We start from the raw sequence: 26,175 nt of genomic DNA, 5'->3' as shown, positions 1-26,175 counted from the left end.
AAATCATAAACTCTAATTCAGTCCATGGAAAATGCCAGGCTTATTCTCACCTCTATACCTTCCCCCACACTTTAAATAAGATTTTCTTCCTTCACTGCCCACCCAAATCCATTCAATCCTTCAAGATCCAGTGCAAGCCTTTCAGTTTAAAGCCTTTCCCAACTTCTCCACTACTAGCGCTCTATTTTTTTTTTACTACTAAAGTATTACTTCTTTTACTATCACAGACCTGCTCATTGACCTCATTTTTACTTTCTGAATTATAAACCTAAGGAGTGAAACCATATCTTCCATTTCTTTGAGTCACTCTTATGATTGAACACAGTAGTTTACAGAGATAAATTCAATAAACTGATTACTACCTACTTAAACATATAATATTAAATGTCTAAAAAGTATTCCACATGTATGAGAAACATATTCCAAAGTTTAAGCAGCAATCTGGGATATAACTCAAAGTTAAGCTCTAGAATTACAGAGGCACCTGAATTCTGATCTTTATAGTGGTCAAGAAAATATTAATGCAGCATACGAGCATGGGCTGCTTGACCAATTTCAGGTGAGCCTAATAAAAACTTAAGCAAATTAGTTCCTCTATTTAATTAATATGCTAACTGGCTATTTCAATTTCATTTGCCTTAAAAAAAAAAAAAAAATCAATGAGACAAAACATTCTTCATGCTCAAAACTTGCAACGGCTCAAAGATACTGGACTGGTACCAGAAGAATTTTGCGTTCATCCTCAGTGGTCTCTGTCCGAACATACGTTCGGTTAGCCTGGGGACTGACAGACGTCTCATATGATGGTACCATTGGAGATGCAGATCGATCCAGTGACAGATTAGTAATGCTGGCTGATCTGAAAATTGAAAACAGAAAGTGAAAACACAGTTGTAAATTGTTCATCGACAGAGAGAATTACAGTGAAAGTTCATTTTTAAATAAATGCTTACTTGCCAATGTTAGGGGCACTTTTAAAAGTAGTTATGATGGTTATGTATGACACTATTACTGGGAAAGCTGGAAGAGTATCCAGGAATTCTCTGCACTATTATTTCCAACTTCTATGTTAGCCTGTAATTATTTCAAGCTAAGTTTAAAAGGAAGTCATTACGAGAGGACTGTAAGAAAAAATTATATTTGTAGTGCATATAGCAGTTAATATCCCAAACAAAATAGGTACAAACTCTTCTTAAAATGATGAAAATTAGGGTGTTTTCTTTTTGAACTGATGAATATAAAGCATCAGTCCAAATGTAGCTATCTCTGCATTCCTACACATACCAAAAGGAATACTGTAATTTGTCCCATCTTTTAAAACACTATCTTGATTTTGCATTCCTCTGCTGCATTCCCCTGCTTCAGTACAACAAAACTCATCCCCAATTCTTCTTTCACTCTCTCTAGAATCCTGAACAACCCACTGAAGCTGCCTATACCAATATTTATTGTTCACAGTCAAGTCTTCACTCCTCACTTGACAGAGCAGCAGGATAACTCCCTCTTCTTTGAAATACTTTCTTCTCTTGGCTACTAAGACAACCTATTCTCTTGGCTTCCTCTGACCGTATCACTCATCCCTCCTTCCCAGTCTCCTTTTCTGGTTCCCCTTCATTTCCCCAATCTCGGTCCTTGGTCCTTACTTCCTCACTTTCCACACTTACTCTCTTGATGTTCTCACACAGGTTCATAGTTTTAAATATGATTCACAAGACAACACCACACAAGTTTATGTCTCTGACTTGAATACCTGTCCTGAACTCTAGATTTATACATCCAACTATCTGATATCTCAGTTGGATGTCTAGAGGTATCTCAAATTCAACATGTCTAAAACTAAACTCTTCCTCCTTGTCTTCTCCATATCAATAAATGGCAACTCTGTCTTTTCAACTGCTCAGGCAGGAACAAGCAAGAATGTCCTCTCTTAACATTTATTTTCAGAATCATACTGGGAGCATAAGCTAATGCAATAAGAAAATGTAATAAAGGAATACAGAATGGGAAAAAAGAATTAAAACTGTCTCTCTTCACAGATGACCATCTATGTAAAAATCTGAAAAGATCAACCAAAAGACTCACAAAATTATAACAAGGTTGCAAGATGCAAGATTAATATACAAAAGTCAGTCACTTTCCTATACCAGCAATGAACAAATGAAATTAAAAATTAAAACACACTATCATTTACATCAGCATTCCCCAAAACAAAATACTCAAGTATAAATCTAAATATGTACAAGATCTGAAAGAAGAAAACTACAAAACTTTGATGAAAGATATCAAGGAACTAAGTATATGGAGAAAAAGTCATTGTTCATGGATAAGAAAACTCAGTATTGTCATGATATTAGTACTTCTCAACCTGATCTATGGATTCAATACAATCTCAGTCAAAATGCTAGCAAGCTGTTCTGTGGATAATGAAAAACTGATTCTAAGGTTTATGTGTTGAGGCAAAAGGCCCAAAACAGCCAGCGTAATATGGAAGGAACAAACAGAGGAGTGACACATCCAACTTAAGGACTTACCATAAAGCTATAGTAACAAAGACAATGTGGTATTAGTGAAAGACAGACAAACACTATCAGTGGAACAAAATACAGAGCCCAGAAACAGATCCACATAACACAGTCACTAATCTCTGATGAAGGAGCAAAGGCAGTTTAATGGAGCAAAGATAGTCTTTTCAAGAAATGGTGCTAGAACAACTGGACCTCCACATGCAAAAAAATATTAACCTAGACACAGACCTTTTTAGACCTAGACCATTCTAAAAAATTAACTCAAAATGAATCACAGATCTAAATGTAAAATGCAAAGCCAACTCCTGGAAAATAACATGGGAGAAAATCCAGATGGCCTTGGGTACTGAGATGACTTTTTAGATACAACACCAAAGCATCATCCATAAAAAAACTGATAGGCTAACTTCATTACAATTAAAAATGATGAGCATAAATATGTCTTTTATGCTCTGCAAAAGACAACATCAAGAATTAGAAGACAAGCCACAGACTGGGAAAAAACAACTGCAAAAAATTTCTTTGACAAAAGGGCAGTTATCCAAAACATACAAAGAACTCCAAAAACTCAACAATAAGAAAACAACTCAGTTAAAAAGCAGGGCAAAGACCTAGACAGACACCTCACCAAAGAAAGTATACAGACAGCAAGGATGGGAGCATATGAAAACATGTTCAGCATCACATGTCATAAGGGAATCCCACATTAAAACAATGAGTCAGCATTATACACCTATCAGAATGGTTGAAATCCAGAATACAGATGACACCAACTACTGGCAAGGATAGGGAACAACATAACTCCCATTCATTGTTGGTACAGCTACTGTGGAAAGCAGTTTCTTACAAAACTAAACATACTCTTAACTGTAGGATCCAGTAATCACACTCCTTAGTATTTATCCAAATGAATGAAAAATATATCCCCACTAAAACTTGCATATACATGTTTATAGAAACCTTATTCATCGTTGCCAAAACATGGACACAACCAAGATGTCCTTCAGTAGGTGAGTGGATAAATAAACTGCTGTAGTTCCAAACAATGGACTATTCTCCAATGCTAAAAAGAAATGAGCTATCAAGCCAAAAAAAACCACGGAAGAAACTAAAATGCATATTGCCAAGTGAAAGAAATCAATCTGAAAAGGCTATATACTGTATGATTCCAACTATGTAACATTCTGGAAAAGGCAAAACGATGAAGACAATAAAAAGGTGTGTGGCTGCCATGGGTTGGGGGGAGTAAGGGATCAATAAGTAGAGCACAGAGGATTTTTTAAAACACTGAAACTATTCTGATCTCTACTTCAGTGGTGAATATATTTCATTACATATTTGTTCAAACCCACAGAATATACAAGACCAAAAACAAACTACAGACTTGAGTAAAAATGATGTCATTGTAGGTTCATCAACTTTAACAACATATCACTCTAGTGTGGGATGTTTATTTATAATGTGAGACGTTGTGGGGAGGGGCTATATGGGAACTCTCTGCACTTTCCAATCAATTCTGCTGTGAACCTACACTGCTCCACAAAATGAAGTTTATAAGCTTTTTTTTAAGTAAAAGATGATGATATCTGCAACTTACTCTCAAACAGTCCAGGAAAAAAAAAAAAAAGTAAATGGGCAAAATGTAAATTAGTGAATCTTAATGAAGAATGTATGAAAACTTATTCCACTCTATTTCTTGCAACTCTTTTGCAAGTATAAAACTTTCTAAAAATAAATAAAAAATGAAGCTCTATAACAGCTTCCCACTCACTGATTAAATGCCAAATCCTTACAATGAACAGAAACAGGTTTTACTCCTGGTACACAGGGCTCCCAGTTACTCCCTGCCGGGCATGTTTCCTCTGGGGAACTTAGCTGTTCCCTGTCTGCTTGGTAAACTGCTCTATAAAATGTCCACATGGTTTACTACCCCACATCCTCAAGTCTTTGCTCAGACATCACCCTCTCTGTGAGGTCTTCACTGAGCACACTCTTTAAAATTCCATCCTCCACCCCTAGTCCTTATGCTTTTGTGTGCTTTAAACTTTTGATTCACTGCTGCTGCTGCTGCTGCTGCTGCTAAGTCGCGTCAGTCGTCAGTCGTGTCCAACTCTGTGTGACCCCAGAGACAGCAGCCCACCATGCTCCTCCATCCCTGGGATTCTCCAGGCAAGAATACTGGAGTGGGTTGCTATTTCCTTCTCCAGTGCGTGAAAGTGAAGTCGCTCAGTCCTATCCAACCCTTCGCAACCCCATAGACTGTAGCCAACCAGGCTCCTCCATCCATGGGATTCTCCAGGCAAGAGTACTGGAGTGGGGTGCCATTGTCCCCTCCCAACATAAACCTGTTCCTGCATTATTCCATATTTACAGACTTCAACCTTACCCCAGCCCAGGTATCTCATAAACCTAAGCTCCCAGACATTAATAAAGTGTATAAAGCTAACTGAGGACAATACCCTGTACAGAGTAGGCGCTCTGATTTGGATGAATCGATGCAAACTCATTCTTACTAGAAAGACAACTAGAATCACATTAGCAAATGAGGTGCACCTTACGAGGGACGGCACATTAATAACTGTATTTACTGCTGTACTACAAATACCTAATTTGCAGGCACTTATTAAGCACTTGCTGAAAGAATAAACTGAATGTATGATAAACCATGGTGAGTCAGATGCCTATTCCTTTGGGTTTATAACAACTTACTCACCAATTAACTTCGTAATAACTCAAAGTGTTTTCAGGGGGAGGTGTGGATGTTAGTAAAATTCTAGCAGGTTGAAAAGGAAATGAGCAGTTACAGAACAATTATAATCAACTATTTCAAGGAATTTAGCTAAGAAAATATATTGAGAATATAGAAAACTGTAGGCAAAACACAAAGGAAGGGGGTTTGTTTCTTTTTAATAGGTAAGACCTGAGTTTGTTTAAATGCAGATAGTAAGGAGTCAGCAGAGAGAAGTGGAATATAAGGAACATTAATAGTGTGACTAATAAGAATGATCTCTGTTCGTTTCCAAGGCAAACGATTCAATATCACGATAATCCAACTCTATGCCCCGACCAGTAACGCTGAAGAAGCGGAAGTTGAACAGTTCTATGAAGACCTACAAGACCTTGTAGAACTAACACCCAAAAAAGATGTCCTTTTCATTATAGGGGACTGGAATGCAAAAGTAGGAAGTCAACAAACACCTGGAGTAATAGGAAAATTTGGCCTTGGAGTACAGAATGAAGCAGGGCAAAGGCTAATAAGAGTTTTGCCAAGAGAACGCACTGGTCATAGCAAACACCCTCTTCCAACAACACAAGAGAAGACTCTACACATGGACATCACCAGATGGTCAACACCAAAATCAGATTAATTATATTCTTTGCAGCCAAAGATGGAGAAGCTCTATACAGTCAGCAAAAACAAGACTGGAAGCTAACTGTGGCTCAGATTATGAACTCCTTATTGCCAAATTCAGACTGAAACTGAAGAAAGTGGGGAAAACCACTAGACCATTCAGGTATGACCTAAATCAAATCCCTTATGATTATACAGTGGAAGTGAGAAATAGATTTAAAGGACTAGATCTGATAGAGTGCCTGATGAACTATGGACGGAGGTTCATGACATTGTACAGGAGACAGGGATCAAGACCATCCCCATGGAAAAGAAATGCAAAAAAGAAAAATGGCTGTCTGGGGAGGCCTTACAAATAGCTGTGAAAAGAAGAGAAGCGAAAAGCAAAGGAGAAAAGGAAAGATATAAGCATCTGAATGCAGAGTTCCAAAGAATAGCAAAGAGAGATAAGAAAGCCTTCCTCAGTGATCCATTCAAAGAAATAGAGGAAAACAACAGAATGGGAAAGACTAGGGATCTCGTCAAGAAAATCAGAGATACCAAGGGAACATTTCATGCAAAGATGGGCTCAATAAAGGACAGAAATAGTAGGGACCTAACAGAAGCAGAAGATATTAAGAAGAGGTGGCAAAAGTATACAGAAGAGCTGTACAAAAAAGATCTTCACGACCAAGATAATCACGATGGTGTGATCGCTCACCTAGAGCCAGACATCCTGGAATATGAAGTCAAGTTGGCCTTAGGAAACATCACTACGAACAAAGCTAGTGGAGGTGACTGAATTCCAGTTGAGCTATTTCAAATCCTGAAAGATGATGCTGTGAAAGTGCTGCACTCAATATGCCAGCAAATTTGGAAAACTCAGCAGTGGCCACAGGACTGGAAAAGGTCAGTTTTCATTCCAATCCCAAAGAAAGGCAATGCCAAAGAATGTTCAAACTACCACACAATTGCACTCATCTCACATGCTAGTAAAGTAATGCTTAAAATTCTCCAAGCCAGGCTTTAGCATTACATGAACCGTGAACTTCCAGATGTTCAAGCTAGATTGACAAAAGGCAGAGGAACCAGAGATCAAATTGCCAACATCCTCTGGATCATGGAAAAAGCAAGAGAGTTCCAGAAAAACATCTATTTCTGCTTTATTGACTATGCCAAAGCCTTTGACTGTGTGGATCACAATAAATTGTGGAAAATTCTTGAAGAGATGGGAATACCAGACCACCTGACCTGCCTCTTGAGAAATCTGTATGCAGGTCAGGAAGCAACAGTTAGAACTGGACATGGAACAACAGACTGGTTCCAAATAGGAAAAGGAGTACATCAAGGCTGTATATTGTCACCCTACTTATTTAACTTCTATGCAGAGTACATCATGAGAAATGCTGGGCTGGAGGAAGCACAAGCTGGAATCAAGATTGCTGGGAGAAATATCAATAACCTCAGATATGCAGATGACACCACCCTTATGGCAGAAAGTGAAGAACAACTAAAGAGCCTCTTGATGAAAGTGAAAGAGGAGAGTGAAAAAGTTGTCTTAAAGCTCAACATTCAGAAAACTAAGATCATGGCATCCAGTACCATTATTTCATGACAAATAGATGGGGGAACAGTGGAAACAGTGGGTGACTTTATTTTTCTGGGCTCCAAAATCACTGCAGATGGTTATTGCAGCCATGAAATTAAAAGACGCTTATTCCTTGGAAGAAAAGTTATGATCAACCTAGAAAGCATATTAAAAAGCAGAGACATTACTTTGCCAACAAAGGTCCGTCTAGTCAAAGCTATGGTTTTTCCAGTAGTCATGTATGGATGTGAGAGTTGGACTATGAAGAAAGCTGAGTGACAAATAACTGATGCTTCTGAACTGTGGTGTTGGAGAAGACCCTTGAGAGTCCCTTGGACTGCAAGGAGATCCAACCAGTCCATCTTAAAGGAAATCAGTCCTGGGTGTTCATTGGAAGGACTGATGTTGAAGTTGAAACTCCAATACTTTGGCCACCTGATGCGAAGAGCTGACTCATTGGGAAAGACCCTGATGCTGGGCAAGATTGAGAGCAGGAGGAGAAGGGGACGACAGAGGATGAGATGGTTGGATGGCATCACCAACTCATTGGACACGGGTTTGGGTGGACTCCGGGAGTTGGTGATGGACAGGGAGGCCTGGCATGCTGCAGTTCATGGGGTCGCAAAGAGTCGGACACGACTGAGCGACTGAACTGAACTGAATACAAAAGAATAAGGGATGACAAGCAGAATACAAATGGAGAAGCAAGGTGAAGAGGAAAGAATGAGCTCCAAATGTAATCAAGTTGGTAACTGATGCTAAGAGTTGGTGTCGTCCCCTTCTGTCATTTCCCCTTTTTGCTCTGTAGCTGAAAGTGAAGTCATCTGCTAATAAGTCAGAAGAAAGTAGGGTTGAAGACAGCAGAAAAGAGTAGAAAAGGGCCACTGTGAGAATGCAAGTGACAGCTGACTAGCTAAAAGGAAACAAAAGTTTAATTCGGCTTTTAGAGCTAAGAAAATGTACAAAAATCAATCCTATCCATTTTATGTTTGTTCTTCTCAATACTGTAAAAAAGAAAAAACAGACATAACAGGCACAGAACACAGCGTTTTCATTTGGCAGTTCACCTATTTCGAGCAGGAGATTTCCCAGCATCCTCTTGAACAGATACAAGTCTTGTTGAAAGAGCAGTGTTTGAGGAGTCTGGATGAATTAAACTAGAAAGAAAATAGGAATATACTGAGATGATTTGAGAGTTACAGGCAAATCCAATTTCAATAGAGTGCTATAACATTTAAAAGCAGGTTGTTTTCTGCAATAATGAGCTTATGGGTCATTATTTTCTTCTTTCAGTTGAGGTAGAAATAGGATAAATTTTGTCTTCGGGATAACAATACCAAAAGATCAATGGAGGAAGTTTATTAAGTGAGTGTGTATGTGTGTGCACATGCGTGCATGCTCAGTCATGTCTGACTCTTTGAGACTCTATGGACTACAGCCCACCAGGCTCCTCTGTCCATGAAATTTTCCAGGCAAGAATACTGGAGTGGGTAGCCACTTCCTACTCCCGAGAATCTTCCTGATCTAGGGGTCAAACTTTCGTCTCTTGCATCTTCTGCATTACAGGTGGATTCTTTTATCACCACACCACCTTGGAAGCCCAGAATCTTTGCAACCCCCTGGGCTGTAGCCCACCAGGCTCCTCTGTCCATGGAATTTCCCAGGCAAGAATACTGGAGTGGGTTGCCATTTCTTCTTAAAGGGGATTTTCCCAACCCAAGGATCAAACCCACATCTCCTGCATTGCAAGCAGATATATTCTTTGCCATTGAGCCACAGGGAAGCCCTAGTTATTAAGTATAACAGGTGGCAATAAAACAATAAAATTGGCTGAATGAGTGACTTATAGAACTCTTCACATCACATATACAAAACAGAAGTACTCTGGGGTAGAAATCCTGAGCTCAAATATTTTATTGTTAGTCCCCATAACTTAGTGGAATAGCACTGCAGATACATAAGTGACTGTACCTTTGCCAAGCAAAATCATCCTCTAAAAATATGTTGCGGCTGGCTTTTCTACTCCCCACAGGTGTACGGGGTTCACTTGGATCAAGTACAGACACAGAGGAAGCAGAGTCTGAAAGAGCATTCAAGTCTTCACCAATGGAATTACTGTCTGTGGAATGAGCATAACTTAAGGCTATTTTTCTACAGTATGTACAGGCTCGGAGGTCCCCTAGGAGGAAAAAAAAAAAAAAAAGAAGAAGAAAACTTATTAGATGATAACTAACCTATCTACTTACCAGAACTATTAAACCCTTGGCTTAATAGTTAATCTAATAACAGGGAACCATCTTCAAGTAAAGACTACCAAACAAGACCTTGTTTTAAAAGTGAAGTAACTTTGTTAGCTCTGTTATATATTTTAAAACCAAAGAGGGTGGGAGGGAGGTTTAAGAGGGAGGGGATATATGTCTACATATAACTGATTCACTTCATTGTACAGCAGGAACTAATATAACATTCTAAAACTGTACTCCAATTTAAAAAAAGAAAGAAAAGCAACAGGAAGAGCAAATATGTGGGTAAATAAGAATTTACCATATAAAATAATAAAAAAAATTTTTAATAAAAACCAAAATTATGATAACTCCATCCAGCTACCCAAATTACTGCAAATATTTATAATAACTTGGACTAGAAAACTCTGCTACAAGAGTATTCTTCAAGGTTCTAGAAGTGAAGTAAGGGAATCTATGATAAAGACAGAGGTTCAGGGAAAAAAATTTTAGTTGAATACATAAACCAACACAAATAGAAGGAACACTTTTTACCTCGGTAACAAGGAAGGAGGAAAATGTTTAGTTCTTTATGTGAAGTCATAAAGATTGACCTCCACAAGGGGGCACAGTTTCAAAAACTGTTTAAAAACAAACAAAACTGGCTTACAAACAATAAGAAATACGGGTTGGGGGAACTATAAAGGAAATTCTCATGGTAAAAGTTAGGATGGAAATGAAATATTCTTGGGAAGACAATAAGGTTATTTAATAATTTTAAGTGTTTGTTTTTTTCCTGGAAGCAGTCCTACCCAAATATAAGTTTCATTTCTACCCTGTTCTTCTGTAACAATTTTTTGTGTGATTCTATAACATCTTAGCATACTAAAAAAGGAGGTAAGATAATTAAACTTTACCAATAACATGTTACATAACAATTCTATCTTCTTTTTACCATTAACATTAGAAAACTGAAATGACAAGGAACAAAAGACTTCTAGAAGTCAACTGTACCGGGTTTTTACCATAATTACTACGAAGGACGATATATGGTCTTATTTTTTAAGAACTATTTTATAGTACTCCATTTTATTAAATTACGCATGTATTTTAAGCAAAATTAAGTATCACTTGTTGGGTTACTCATTTCTAACACAATTCAACAGATGAATCTAAAGAAAAATGTCTCCAATCATGAACCACCACCAACCCCAAACCTCTTCCCCCCACCAAAAAAAACTGAACTCTAGCCCAGGATAAATGAGAGTGGAGGACATACCACCACTAGCTGACCAAGGTTGAATTTCAGAAAAGAGATAAAATTACTTCCTGCAGAAAAGTATTTAAGTTGCCACAACAAAGGCTTGGTTCTTACACTGTAAAGAAAATCTCCCTTAATCAGTCAGCTATTACAATGAAAATGATCAGGTAAATTAAGGGAGCCAAGCTTGACCAGAAAAGTTTTCATTTCATGGAGAATCCTCACCAGCAAGGGCCTATAGAGCAGTAAAAAAAAAAAAAAAAAATTACATGAGGTGTTGAAAAGGCTGACAAGACACAGCCCCTCAGTTCACTGGAGACAACAGACACATACAATTCAAAAGTTGTAAGGCAGACACAAAGACAACACTGCTACTACCATTAACAATAATAACATCCACTGATCTGTTTCTAGGTGCCTAAGTATTCTAGGTATTCAGGGTCACAACACACGTTTGTGTTCAGAATCTATTATCCCAACTGCAATGGTCAACTTTATGTGTCAACTTGGCAAGACTGATGAGTCGGTCCAAGAATAGTCCAGTTGTTGCCGTGAAGGTTTTTTTTTTTTTTAAGATGTGATTCACATTTACAATCTGTGACTTTAAGTAGATTACCCTTCATAATGTGGATGCATCTCATCCAATAATTTGAAGGCCTGTGGAATGCTCTAAAGGAAGGGATCCAAAGGCTTAGAGAGTCTGCTAAGAGCCGATTTATCAGGTAAGATCTGCTCACTTGCCCCAGGAGGACCCAGGGCACATACCTTTCACCATGACTATGAGAAAAAAAGATCTGTGAGGGGAGCACCAGCATCCCCTGTAGAGTTTTGTAGTCACCTCTCTCTGTGGGAATTATCATGGAACTATTGGTGCTGAACTGGAAAACCTAAATGCACTGGGACCACTGGATCCCAGGTTGGCAGGGGCAGAGTGGTGGCATTTAATCTCAAAAGACAAGGTTAGCATGAACGGACATCAGAGTCAAAGCAGTAACCAGAATAGTATAACACATATAGAGATCTGTGACACCTCTGACCAGGGTGTTCCTAAAGCAAATGGGCAGTCTTCTAAATCCTTACCGGATTTGTATAAGAAAAAGCGTTCTAGATCAAGACAACCAAAGTCTATCTTGAATCAAAATGAGTCATGACCCCTCAACAAATTCTCAGGCCCACAGTTCTCTGAATCGACGCTGGGTCACCTTGAGGTAGGGATCCACTACACTGCCAAAAAATAGATACTGTTAATCTTCCTACGAGGTCTCCTCTGAGGACCTATAGCCTTTTACCAGAGTGACTGTGCATTGGGAAAAAGGTAATAGTCAAACTTTTAGGGGATTACTGGACTTTGGCTCTGAACTAACACTAATACCAAGAACCCAAAACGTTACTATGATTTCAAGTCAGCAGGGGCTTACAGAGGTCATGATCAATCGAGTTTCAGCTCCGGTCCATCTTACAGTGGGTTCAACAGGTCCCCAGAGCCACTAGTAGCTATAGCCCAGTTCTAAAATATGTAACTGGAATAGACATCCTCAGCAAATGGCAAAACCCCTATATTTCTTCCCTGACCTGGGGAGTAAGGGCAATTATGGTAATTCTGGCCTCCAGACAACAAATTTCTGTTTATTCTAAGCCACTCAGTTTGTGGTATTTTGTTAAGAGAGCCCTAGGCAACTGAGGTATCAACCACATTAAAAAGACAAGATTTTACCCAAAGAGTAATGGGAGCTCTGAAAGGGTATTAGGCAGGGGACATACCCTGACATGATCAAACTAGCATTTAACAGGACACTGACTAGAGTATGAAAAAAGAATCTGAGGTAGGGAAAAATTAAAGGTAAAAAAAACTTTAAAAGGCTGTAGCCATAATCTGGATGAAACATAATTGGGGTCTGAACTCTGAAGCAGTTTAGGTTTAAAAAGAAATTTTCAGTGAATAATAAAAATAACATGAGAGAGATACTGAGAATGTTCTCTTTTTGGTAACTTCTGCACACCTTCCACTCCCTAATCACTACACACACCATTGCTTAGTTTCCTTCTGCTTCAATAAATAATTTTAAATTTCTATATTATTCTATAATATTCTATATTAAAGTTCAGGAAAGAATATTAGTAAATGTAATTTGCTAGAGCACAGTGTTAAGGAATATATATCTGCATATACTTTGTATATATAAAATACAAAATTTGTATTTTGTAAAATAAAAACTCTCACGGTAACATAAACCACTCTAACCATCACTCTAACCATCCTGCTTAATAAACATGAATGGTGCCGTGGATTTTCCACTACCATCTATGATACACTGTCTTACTATTGTTATTTATGAACATCTCCATCTACTTTATTACCTGACTACAAAGTCCTTTAAAACAAAGTTGTGTCTCCCTCATGTTTGTTCTCCCCATGTCTCACACATAAAGTCCAAAATAAACAATGACTTAACATGGGTCCCCTATTGCAACTATTTTATTGCTGTGACCTTTAAAAACTGTAAAAATGTCGATAAAGCTCATTTACCTGTATAACCCATAAATTTTCCAGGGATTTCTTGATTGCAGCAACGACTGCAGAAAATCTGCCCACACAGTCGGCAGTGGTGTCTGCGCCTAAAAGTGGTAAATTTCTCATTACAGTCATAGCACTCTTTACACTGGCTATCTGGCATCCAGTATTGCTTCAGGTCACTATCCTGCAACAATAAAAATGTGTGAAGGCTTCTTGAAAATACTGATTTATCAAAATGCAAAGGCAATTACAATGCTAATCAAAATCCTAGAAAATTTCTTTTGCAGAAATTAACAAGCTATTTGTAAAATTCATATTGGAATGCAAAAGTTCAAGAGAACCAACCAAGGCAATCTTAAAGAATGAGCTGAAGGACTTATAATGTCTGTCATTAAGATTTATTCTAAACCTACAGTAATTTTAGACAAAGTATTAGTGTAAGGAAAAACGGAGCTGTGGAACAAAGAGAAGAGCCCTGGCACACCCTCACACATATATGTAGACTTATGACAAGGTCTGTAATGCAATCAGTGAAGGATGGTCTTTAAAAAAAGAAAATGGTACTGGGTCCAACTGGACATCAATGGGGAAAAACATGAATCTTGATCCATATACCTTCACATCAATAAAAAAGCTTCTCGAAGAAACCATGGAAGATAGTCTCCCATGGTTCATTTTTTACTGCCCCTGGGTTGGAAAAACACTTTTTAAACACAGCACAAAAAGCATAACCCATAAAAAGAAAAAATTTTGATAAATTAAAATAAGGAACTTATTTTAAAGTAAAAATCTGCTGTCCACAGTTGGAGTAAACATTAACTGAACTTTCTTTCAAGTGGCATTGTACCATTTTCAGTGAGCACTGCATGATCCCCATATAAGTGCTTAATAAGTAATCTTCTAAAGAATCTAGATAATACCTGGCTCTTCCCCTCCATGATTTCCTTGAGGCGTTTTAATACTGTGCTGAGGCTTCGGAGTTGAACAGCTGTGCGAGGGTCATGACCTCCAAAAGTAGGTTCTGCCTTCCTTCTGGTATCTGAGTTAGGATTACAAAACAAAAAACTACTTTAATAGTATCAATGCAAAGTGCTTCTTACTTTTACCATATAGTTATGTTCGCCAGCCAGTGACACAGACTGAGAGTTAAAACTAGTCTTTATAAGGGTAAGAGGCTGTTTAAAGTGTAAAACACTGCTTCACAAGCAAATGAGGACTGAGACAGCACCATTTGAGACCACTGATGATTTTGAGGCCTGGATGGGAGCATCACTTAACATGGCATAAAACTCATTAGTGATTTGTTGGGCCCTTCAGTCCCAGGTCAGAATAAATCTCTGCTAGAAATTTAGCAGAAGGAAAAGCAATGTCAGTGAGTTATCCTAGCCTAGTCTCCACAGTCATCAGGTCAGCAACAGGGCTGAACAGTTTGGCTAGGCCTTACAGATCATAAAACCAAAGGCTTGTGTTGCAGATCATTAGGAAAGAATTTAATAGCCAACCTCAGAGTCTGACAGACTTCAGAACACGCAGGATGGTAATTTATGCACAGACTTCCCTTCACCAATGTCCAAGAAGACTTCTCTTTACCAAAGAATTGCTAGAGCTCTAACCCTATCCTTCCCTGCCACCTCCCCTCCCCTATAGCTCCAAGCAAGAAGGAATCACTTGCTCTTGAAACAGCAATACTGAAGCCAGTCCTGTCAATAAAAAAACAGGCTTACATTCCACTTTTGTGGCCAGAATGGGCTCTGCCCACCAAAGCTATCATATGTTATTTCCTTATTTTAGAGCAAGATTATAACTAAGGTTTCTACCTATCCCTGGCTCCAGCAGTTTTTAAACCTAAGGATGAAGGAGAGTTGGCCTGACAAAATGGATGAACACCGATATTAGCTTAATCTCATTAACCTCATAACCTATGGCAAGGCCCTCTCTAAATCCTTCTCAAACTCACTATTTGCTACATTTACTTTAGATGTTCTTTGTTTTGGATGAGTGGCAAAGAAAAGACTACAAAGAAATGAAAAGTTAATATTTAAATCTAAACTGATGAAGAACTTCCATCGATATTAATTATGGAAATAATTTAAACGGCACTTACGTTACAAAACTGAAAACTGTATCTTTCTATAAACAATACCTTAATCTCAGCAGATACATTATTACTACAATAAAAATGTATATTAGAATGACAAAACTGCTCTTGAGTCTTTGTGATAAACCAACTCTCCATGATTTATGAACTGCAAAAGGAGAGACAGATGAAGCTGTTAGAACAGTAAAACTGTGGTCCCATGCACGGGAAATAATTAACTGCAAAGCCCCTTGCGTATAGCCACTTAGGAGTATAAGAGAATACAAAGAGCATCATCCATTGAAAAAGCAGGAGCAAGACTATTCCTAGAAACAACAGATGATGGCTTCAAAGTGGACGAGGATGAAAGAAAAAGGAGAGAAAATCCGGTTCAGCACTCTGCCCTCAAGCAATCATCTCAGCTGCTTCTCTTGTAAAATGAATATTCTTAATAGAAAATAAAATGACTTCCCAGGGTCACAGAGCTGGTAAATTGTGGAATTACAGTCTTTTAATAGGAAAAGGAACTAGACTGGTCAAACAGTCCCAGGCTCATCAAACTCAAATGCCTCGAGCAGCTAAGGAAGAATCAAAGACTCAAGTGGACTGAGAAAAGACTGTAAGGAATGCAGCAAACCAGACATTACAGGTTCCACCTAGCAATATTTAAATTCAAGCTTATCAAAATAATAAGACAAGGTTTGGTAAGCTGTCAGTTTGTAACCCCTAAAAGACTAGATTTTAGTCTAACTCCTCAATTTTATAAACAAAGAAATCCTATGCTTAATTCAATATAGGATATAGTCAAAAGAGTTTCCTTAACAAAAACAGGAGTGACACTCCGAACCGTGTTCAAGAACTAAGGAGTTTAAGGTTCAAAGTCAGATTGGGATGGTCTCTTCCTTCCATCCATCTGAAGTAAGGAACTTACTTCTCCCTCTCCCCCTTCCTTCCTTCCGATTCTTCCTACCAAACAGCTGACATAACCCAGGCTAGGGCCCTCTGCCCTGGGAAACCTGCTGAGGTGATGCAGCCAGCTCTGCTCCAGTCCTCTGGGAAAAGCTCTCTTTCTGCTCGGCTTCGCCACCTCCTCTGACCTATTGGTAGCAGGTTCTGAGACAAGTCCCAACTAGCCGTTAATAAAATATGCTTCTGCCAACCACCATTACCTGTGCCTGCCTACTTGTCACTCGAAGACCTTGGAGGGAAGACTGGCCAGACAAGACAAGAGCTGATGTTCACAGACACCTGATTTCCAATGCTGTACCCTTTTCCTCTCTTATGCCACCTCTCATTGCCCATCCCCTACCACCTTGAGTCAGGCAAACCACTTCATTGAGTTGAATAATCTAACAGAAATAAAACATACAACAACTCACTTTAGCTAGTCTCTTGATGCAGGCACTGATCCCAGTCTGTACTCAACAGAAGAGCATGAAAATGAAGGAGATGACAGTATAGCAGAACAGGATGGAGAACAAACAGGTGAGAGGAGCTCAGTTTATCCAGCCACACTGACAGTTTGCACCCCGACAAGGACAGAAAGCCAAGAGCAAGTGGCAGCCCACTGATGGAACTGAGAGACTTCTGCAACCAGCAGCATGCACATCACATTACACTGGCCACCCCAAGAACAGATGTAGCAATCACAAAGTTCAAACCAACCTGAGTTCTCCTGGGGGTGTTGCAAACTGTCCTCTGCTGAAACCCAAGCAAGTAATTAATCAAAACAAAAACAAAAACAAAAACCAGTCAAGAGATCTCTGCCTTGCCCAAATTAAAGTTTACTGAAATGTTTAAGAACTCTGTTTGCTAGGTCACTTCAGTCATGTCCAACTCTTTGCAACCCTATGGACTGTAGCCCACCAGGATTCCCTGGAGATCCCTCTGTTGCTGAGATTCTCCAGGCAAGAATACTGGAGTGGTTTGCCATGTCCTCCTCCAGGGGATCTTCCCAACCCAGAGATCTACCCCATATTTCTTATGTCTCCTACATTGGTAGGTAGGTTCTTTACCACTAGCACCACTTGGAAAGCCCAAATTAAAGTTTAATGAAATGTTTTAAGAACTTCTGTTTAGGTATCAACAAATTATTTCACTATCCAGGTAAGTTTCATTAATCCTCAAGAGTACCTGACTATTCCAAATAGCAAAAAAGTTAAGTCAATTAACAACCTGGGAAACACAATGACTGGGAAAAGTCTAATACTCAGAGAGGAATGAAATGGGAACAGTATCATACCTAACACTGAAGATCGACGCTGGAACTCCTCATTAAGCCGCTTTTTATAAGGTGTAGGTGATCTCACAGATTGTGTCCTTGAAGGGAGCTGAGGGCTGGTCCAACTTCCACTCAGAGACTGTTGCTCTCCCTGGCCCCCTTCTCCTCTCTCTGTAGCAAAGGAAAGCTTGGAATTATTGGAAAAACTAAGACTCAAGAGCTCAGCAAAGAAAAGGAAATAGATGAGATTTTTCAGGAAAGAATGTATACTTGTATCACATACCTAAGTAAAACTTAGGGTTAAAAAAAAAATTCAAAACAGGTGGCAAAATTACAGGCCAATAATTACATCCTTAGTATATGTGACCTTCGATGTGTTTTACTTTTCACTAAAAATTTCTTGAGCATGTTAATAGAAATAGAATGCAAGCTCCACATGAAGGCTGGGATCTTTTGTTATTCTATTTCATTTATGGGATAGATTCCCTGGTGGCTCAGAGGGTAAAACGTCTGCCTGCAATGCGGGAGATCGGGGTTCGATCCCTGAGTCAGGAAGATCCCCTGGAGAAGGAAATGGCAACCCACTCCAGTTCCCTTGCCGGGAAAATCCCATGGATGGAGGAGCCTGGTGGGCTACCGTCCATGGGGTCGCACAGAGTCGGACACGACTGAGCGACTTCACCTCACTTTCCTTGACTATTAACATAGTGCCCGGTGGACAGCAGGTGCTCAATAAACATTTGCTTAATAAAAAGACTACTGTAAATGTAATGTATCCCTGCAGGATCCTGGAACACAAAAAGGACATTAGTAGAAACTGGAGAAATATGAATAAAACACATACTTCAGTTAGTAATATTTTGTCAATAATGGCTCACTGATTATAATAAACATACTCTACCAAAGATGTTAATAACATGTACTCTACCAATGTAAGATGTTAATTACAGGGAAAACAGGGTGTAGGAATATATGAGAACATCCTGTATGTAAAAATTATTTCCTAATTTTTACATAAATTCAGAATTATTCAAAATAAGACTGTTGAGATTTCTTTAAAAAAAAAAAGATTACTGTTTTCAAAATTTTGGACTAATGGGAGATTTTACAGAGCTTTAAACATGCCTGCTAATAAAAGTCAGTTAATACTATTAAAATTTCCACTGAGTTAAACTATTAATCCATAAATCCCTTTCAACAAGAGGGATTACTTTCTAACACATTTCAAACAATATTGTCAAATATAAAGCAAAAGACGTAGACCATGTTTTTTAACTATTCTAATGAGTAAAAAACATATTACTTAAAAAGAGCTCATTTTAAAAACAATTTTCATTTGATATCATTAAATGTATTAAACAGATTAACAACAAGCCTGCTGACAGCTTTTAATTTTTGAAAAATATGAACCCTTCCTCCCATGTGCTCATTCTTTAGTTTTATTGTTTTCATTAAAATCTTTTGGCTATTAACCTCTGAAACAGCAAAGTCCATCCTATGGACTTCAGTTCAGTTCAGTCGCTCAGTCGTGTCCGACTCTTTGCGACCCCATGAATTCCAGCACGCCAGGCCTCCCTGTCCATCACCAACTCCTGGAGTTCACTCAAACTCATGTCCATTGAGTCCGTGATGCCATCCAGCCATCTCATCCTCTGTCGTCCCCTTCTCCTCCTGCCCCTAATCCCTCCCAGCATCAGAGTCTTTTCCAATGAGTCAACTCTTCTCATGAGGTGGTCAAAGTACTTTCCATTCAAAGAACACACAGGACTGATCTCCTTTAGAATAGACTGGTTGGATCTCCTTGCAGTCCAAGGGACTCTCAAGAGTCTTCTCCAACACCACAGTTCAAAAGCATCAGTTCTTCGGTGCTCAGCCTTCTTCACAGTCCAACTCTCACATCCATACATGACTACTGGGAAAACCATAGCCTTGACTAGACGGATCTTTGTTGGCAAAGTAATGTCTCTGCTTTTGAATATGCTATCTAGGTTGGTCATAACTTTCCTTCCAAGGAGTAAACATCTTTTAATTTCATGGCTGTGATCACCATCTGCAGTGATTTTGGAGCCCAAAAAAATAAAGTCTGCCACTGTTTCCACTGTTTCCCCATCTATTTCCCATGAAGTGATGGGACCAGATGCCATGATCTTCGTTTTCTGAATGTTGAGCTTTAAGCCAACTTTTTCACTCTCCTCTCATTTTCATCAAGAGGCTTTTTAGTTCCTCTTCACTTTCTGCCATAATGGTGGTATCATCTGCATATCTGAGGTTATTGATATTTCTCCCAGCAATCTTGATTCCAGCTTGTGCTTCCTCCAGCCCAGCGTTTCTCATGATGTACTCTGCATAGAAGTCAAATAAGCAGGGTGACAATATACAGCCTTGACGTACTCCTTTTCCTATTTGGAACCAGTCTGTTGTTCCATGTCCAGTTCTAACTGTTGCTTCCTGACCTGCATACAGATTTCTCAAGAGACAGGTAAGGTGTTCTGGCATTCCCATCTCTTTCAGAATTTTCCACAGTTTATTGTGATCCACACAGTCAAAGGCTTTGGCATAGTCAATAGAGCAGAAATAGACGTTTTTCTGGAACTCTCTTGCTTTTTCAATACAGATATATTAACAAAGGGAAAAAAAATGATGATGCTAACTTTAACCTCATTTTAACATTTAGTTTTCAATTCCAACTTTCCATTCCAATAATTACTAAGATTAAAGAGAAAATTCTAGCTTTCTTTTCTTATGCAATTAAACCCAAGGACCTATGATGAAGGTTACTTCCTAGTTAATATTCACTTTCTTGTAAAGACACAGCATGAAAGTTAACAAGAGAATTTCAGAGAATCAAGATGGCAGGATGTCTGATCTTTAACAGGTCTTACCTTTGTTAAATCGAAAGAGATTGACAAAAGAACTATATGCTGATTTAAAAGGAGGCTCGTCCTGATCAGGAGTCAGAGGTTTAAAGTGCGTGAGATGAGAAGGACTGGTAGGAGACCGAGGCAAGTCATTAGCGGAGTCCAATGTTGGGGAAGTCTTATCATCTGTGGCCATTTCATGAGTCTAATAAACAAAAGAAATAAGCAAAAGTAAGTTCCTCAGGAAGCCCAAACAGCACCCAAAAGTCTAGAAATCTGACTTCAAAAACTCACATCTAAGAAAACCAGAGTACTTAAGTCTACTTCAGCATATGTTCCAAATCAATACTTGAAAACACTGCAGTCTAGATCATAAGGAAGAGTTTCAATTATCTAAAACTAGGAACGTTTACAGTCAATCTCATTTTCAAAATTAATATATTTTTAGGTATTTGTATTTTATGTATATGTATTTGTAGTTTCAAATACAAAAAAAAAAAACAACCCAAAAGTATTAAAAATTTGAAGGCAAGGAAAAAATGTGAACAGGCAAAAAGGAAAAAAGATTTTTCACTTTATTTATATGTTTTTCATTCTAAGATTTTTTTTCTTGAAAAAGAAACAGCTCTTTAAAGTTGGGGGGGGGCAGTAAACTGGTTTTACAAAAGCATACAAATTCTTCAAAGTTTTATTTTACTTATTTCAATGTTTGCTTTTTTAAAAAGTATCAAAAAATAAATACTTCCAAGAATGGGAAATAAAAGTCATCCCCTAATGACATTTCTATATAACCTCAAAAGTTACCTCAAACTGTCTCATCAGCTATGAGAACGATCTAAACCAACAAGCTGATCCCCATTACATGTCCTCCTAGGTACAGAAGCCTGGTTTTTCTCCTCAAATCTAAACTCATATAGGCATTAAAATGAAGATCTTAAAGTGCTTTTTTTTTCTAAATAACCAAAAATCATAATTTAACCAAAGGACTGTTACCTACATCCTCAGATGCAGGTAACAGAAAAGCACAGATGTCTATTTTCTGCCATATTGATTAATACTTCAAATAAAAGAGAAGACCATGAACTATGCATAACTCATTAGAATGCTATAGCTTGTAATCTTATATTTACAAGGAGGACACCACACTCTTATAAAATGCTCTTCACTTTCAAAATCCTACCTACCATCTCATTTCATTTCTATAAATGCCTGGAACACAAAACTGGCCTTATTACTACATTTTACCTCTGAGGCAACCAATGTACACTGACCCTAAAACAACTTTCTCGAGGGTCACATAAGCTATTCAGTGGTCCAACTATAACTAGACGCCAAGTTTCACTCCAGAATTACTTTTTTCCCCCCAAGGGCAGCATTTTTTATCTAATTATTTCCTCTTTTAATGAAAGAGGTACTTCAAGTTTGTAATGGTTTTGGAGGCATATACTCTTGGTTTCAAATTTTGACTATGAAATTTCTTAGCTGAGTAAACCCACCTAAGAGCCCTGTAAGATACATATTACCATCCTCATTTTACATAGTGGAAACTGAGGCATAGTGTGACTAAGTGGGATAGTGTATGTGAAGCACTTTTAGCAGAGTACTTGCCCATAAAAGGCACAGAATTCGTCTTTAGAGCAAAATTATTTTGTAGCTCTTCACAGACTTTCAATTCTGGTCTATTTGAATTCTGTTAAGGATGTTGCCTGAATAATAATTTAATTGTTCATTAAACAAAACAAAAATAAAACCACTGACAAAAAGAATTTTGGCAACAAACATTTATTGGAACTGGGTGGAGGGGAAGAAAAAGAGGAAGGGACAGGAGGAGAAGAGGAGGAAGGAAGGCGGGAAAGGACACGTCCTTCGAAAGTGTCCTGACAACCCACACTCCCGCAGAAAGGGTTGGAAAATTAGCTGATGATTGATTGACCAAGTGTAAACTCAAAAAAGTAAAAAGAGAGGTGACAGCAGTAACAACCCGAAGGCCTCAGAGAACATCCTACACTCTGCTTTGACACAAGTAACATGAGAGGAGTAAAGCAACCTTCCTGGAGAGTCTTAGCATCACACCTAAGAGTCACTCACAAACAAACTTTAAATTATTAGACTTTGGAGATGTGAGGATAAAAATTACCATGAAAACACTGACCGATGTAGTCTCTAAAAGATACAATCACACAGAGTTAATCATAATAATTATATAATGATATCATGACCATGAAAAAACTACCTTACAACTCTTTCTCTGGTAGCTTAATAATAACTGTCTGTGACATAAACTAGGATTCTTTTCTATCTGAGAGGTAACTAGAAGTATTCACTTACTCATTCAAAGACCTCTCTCATGTATCACCAACACATTGCCTCTTCTCCTTTGCAGACTTGTATATGCAGATCCACTAAGCACTATCAAAAGGCTTGTCAGGAATTGACATTTAGAAAATAAGCCTACTCCACCAGTCAAATCAAAATGTTAGCAGACAGAAAAATCCAAGTATCAGTTCAGTCATTTTCTAAGTACAATGTTTAAAAAAAAAAGATATTCAAAATATATCTAACAATGCAGGACAGTTGAACACTAGAAATGTTAGTTTCCATCTACAAAGATTTGTGTTCAATTGTTGACTGACAAACCAACAGATGGAGGCTTTCTAAAGGAAAACCACATGATCCATATTCTTCTTCCCAGAAAGAAAAAAAAGAGGACATAGGACAGTAGCCTTGCTCTTCAACAGAAACTTAACCTGCTCACCTCTGTCACAAACTCGAATCCAACAGAAAGAAATTAAGGATATTTTTTGTAAGAATTCTGACGGGAGTTTGGGAGTGCTAGAAAACAAGATTCAAATAAATCAGAAACAAAACACTACGATATAAGAAAAGACGACCTCTCCTGTCAATATCGGAGTAATTTTACAAGAATGTGCACTGAATCAGTACCTTATAATTTAATAAATACTCATCAGATAAACAGAAAATGACATACGGAATTCCAGTATTTCTCATATTTCTTGAATGTCTCAATAATAACTTCTATATAAACCAGAAGACCCCTGATTTCCTAAAAATATTCCATTTTCATCCTCTTGTTGGGAACGTTCTAAGCAAGGGGAAAATACTAATTGGGAAATCACGTCTTCTCCTCAAGAGACTGACACAGGTACAAACGGAACGGTTTCAAAGAGCAGACAAGCACTATAGGAGGTAAATACATATCTGAAACCTCACTACTGGTATCGTTCCTGTACATTAGGAACTTTTTTGTCTAGTCTAAGTATGCACCTCTGAAACACAGGCTCAGAGCTTATCCATCAGAGAGAGGAGGAACTGGACTAGGGACCTCAGAAATAAGCTCAAGTACACGGGACAAGATAGGAGCAAGGGAACTTCAAATGCTTCCAAGGAAACCTCTTCAAGACAGTCCTACCCGGATCCCTTTCCCACTCGCTACACAAGGGGAAGCCGGAGAATCAGGGGAGCCGACTAAATTGGAGCACAGGTTCTCTGCCCTTCCTTACCCGGCCTCCGCCGCAGCCCGGCCTCAGCCCTAGTTGTGAAGCCCAGCTGTCGCCTTCACTTCAGAGTTCCCCTCCGCTCCGGCCATAGAGCTTCCTAAACCCGCCTTCTTCTCCCCACTCAGGCCCAACCGTCCGCGTGCCAAGTCCCTCCCTTACCTGCGCTTCCCGCCCCAGCCCCGCAGGCCACCCTCCACCCCAGCCTCGGGTTCACCAGATCCAGGTGCAGGGAGCCTAGCGCCGCGGTACTCAGGCTGCCGGCGGTTGCGGCAGGAAGCAAACCTACTTACATGGTTGCTGCGGCTTCTCGCGTCTCACCGAGGCTCCGCCCCCCTGTTCCTCCTCCCCTCCAATCCGCAACTCTCCGGGCGGCGGCTCCGCCCTCCGTACCCCGCCCTCACGACGTTCGGATCAGACGCTCAGGCAGAAGGAATCCAGCCCAGATAGAGTCGTGCTCGACACCTTGACCGAGATTAAGCCGCCTGCCTTCCTAAAGGAAGCCACGGCGACTGCGCGCGTGAGTATCACGCGTGCCCGGTCACCAGACGGGTGCAGGCAGGACTGTGGTTACCGTATGTTTTCGATAATATGGGCACTCATACGACAGAGGATGAGATGGTTGGTAGGCATCACCAACTCAATGGACATGAGTTTGAGTAAGCTCCGGGAGTTGGTGATGGACAGGGAAGCCTGACGTGCTGCAGTCCATGGATCGCAAAGAATGGGACACGACTGAGCGACTGAACTGAACTGAACTGAATGTTACCGCGCTCAGCTTTCTTACGGACTGACACTTGTGCCTAGAGCGAACACTGTTATCAGACTTGAGAGATGCTGCTAAATGGTCACGTGATCTTAAACACAGAGAAGGCAATGGCACCCCACTCCAGTACTCTTGCCTGGAAAATCCCGTGGACGGCGGAGCCTGGTAGGCTGCAGTCCATGGGATCGCACAGAGTCGGACACGACTGAAGCGACTTAGCAGCAGCAGCAGCAGCAGATCTTAAACAAATTACCAATTTCTTCAGGCTCTAGACCTCTTATCTGTAAAGTGAGGCTAACGACAGTAGCCTTCACAGATAGTTTTGTGAAGGTTAGGTAAAACATTGTACGTAAAGCATTCGCACAATGTGTCTAATCCAGTGATGTTAGCGCTATAGCTAATTCTTTCATTCAAGTTTTGTGGTGCAAAGACTGGTGCACATAAGGTTACCAAGCCCCGACTTGCTCAGCCTGGCTCTCGTTACCCATCATTTTGTCCTGCTTACAGGATGTGGAAGTTGGCAGGAGCAGTCAGAAGGGAAATGAACCCCAAAGTGAGGTGCTATTTTAATTAAATTCTGCAGGCCTATTTCCCCCAAGAGTTTTGGCAAATTCTCACCCAGTTTTCCTTGAGTTGGATCTTTGGAGCCACTGGACAGTAGCATGGAAGCCTGAAGTCTGGTAGAGGTATAAATCTCAGTTACCATCCTCAGCCGAGCGCCTCAGCAATTACCCTGGGAATTGGTAGTCAACTTCCTCTTCCATTCCTCACTTCTGCAATAGCCGCCACCGCCACCACCCACCCTCTACCCGTGTTATATTATTCTCAGCAAGAGAATCTTATTCTACCTGAGTGGAATAGCCTGAGCTATTCAGTGCAATCCCTAACTACCTAACCACCCCTACCACATTTACCTGCATCCACATCCACCCTTACCGCTTCCCAGGTGGGGCAGCAGTTAGGAATCCAGCTGCCAATGCAGGAGGCATGGGTTTGATCCCCGGGTCAGGAAGATCCCCTGGAGAAGGAAATGACAACCCACTCCAGTATTCTTGCTTGGGAAATGCCTTGGACAGAGGAGCCTGGCAGGCTACAGTCCATGGAGTCACAAAGAGTCTGACACAACTGAGTATGCACATGCATACATCCACTCAGGCCTGACTCCTGCCCTCTGAGTAAAAATAGCCTCTTCTTCCCCGGTTCAATCATCCCAGCTCACAATCCACCTTCTCGTCTCTCCCCTTGGAAGTCACCAAGTCCAAGCTCATACTGCTGCAGCATGACAGGCCAGTAAAT

At 39.6% G+C, this 26,175-nt stretch overlaps 1 protein-coding gene across 16 annotated transcripts in view; it reads right to left on the bottom strand.

The window, feature by feature from the left end:
• Window positions 1-25,619, bottom strand: part of PIKFYVE (phosphoinositide kinase, FYVE-type zinc finger containing) — an 82,197-nt gene extending 56,578 nt beyond the window's left edge. For 8 of the 16 annotated variants that reach the window (XM_055573300.1, XM_055573308.1, XM_055573309.1 and 5 more), the window contains exons 1-9: window positions 22,927-24,267; window positions 20,623-20,803; window positions 17,762-17,911; window positions 17,185-17,220; window positions 14,363-14,481; window positions 13,455-13,626; window positions 9,416-9,623; window positions 8,512-8,601; window positions 721-859 (exon numbers count right to left, since the gene is read on the bottom strand). In XM_055573300.1, coding sequence (XP_055429275.1) covers window positions 721-859; window positions 8,512-8,601; window positions 9,416-9,623; window positions 13,455-13,626; window positions 14,363-14,481; window positions 17,185-17,220; window positions 17,762-17,911; window positions 20,623-20,794 — 1,086 coding nt within the window. In that variant the 5' untranslated portion in view covers window positions 20,795-20,803; window positions 22,927-24,267. The other 8 variants (XM_055573306.1, XM_055573310.1, XM_055573305.1 and 5 more) reach the window with 7 other exon arrangements.
• Window positions 25,620-26,175: the final 556 nt, after the last annotated feature.

Source organism: Bubalus kerabau, chromosome 3 (assembly GCF_029407905.1).
Source record: "Bubalus kerabau isolate K-KA32 ecotype Philippines breed swamp buffalo chromosome 3, PCC_UOA_SB_1v2, whole genome shotgun sequence".
NCBI lineage: Eukaryota > Metazoa > Chordata > Mammalia > Artiodactyla > Bovidae > Bubalus > Bubalus kerabau.
This window is presented reverse-complemented; position numbering and strand designations above follow the sequence as displayed.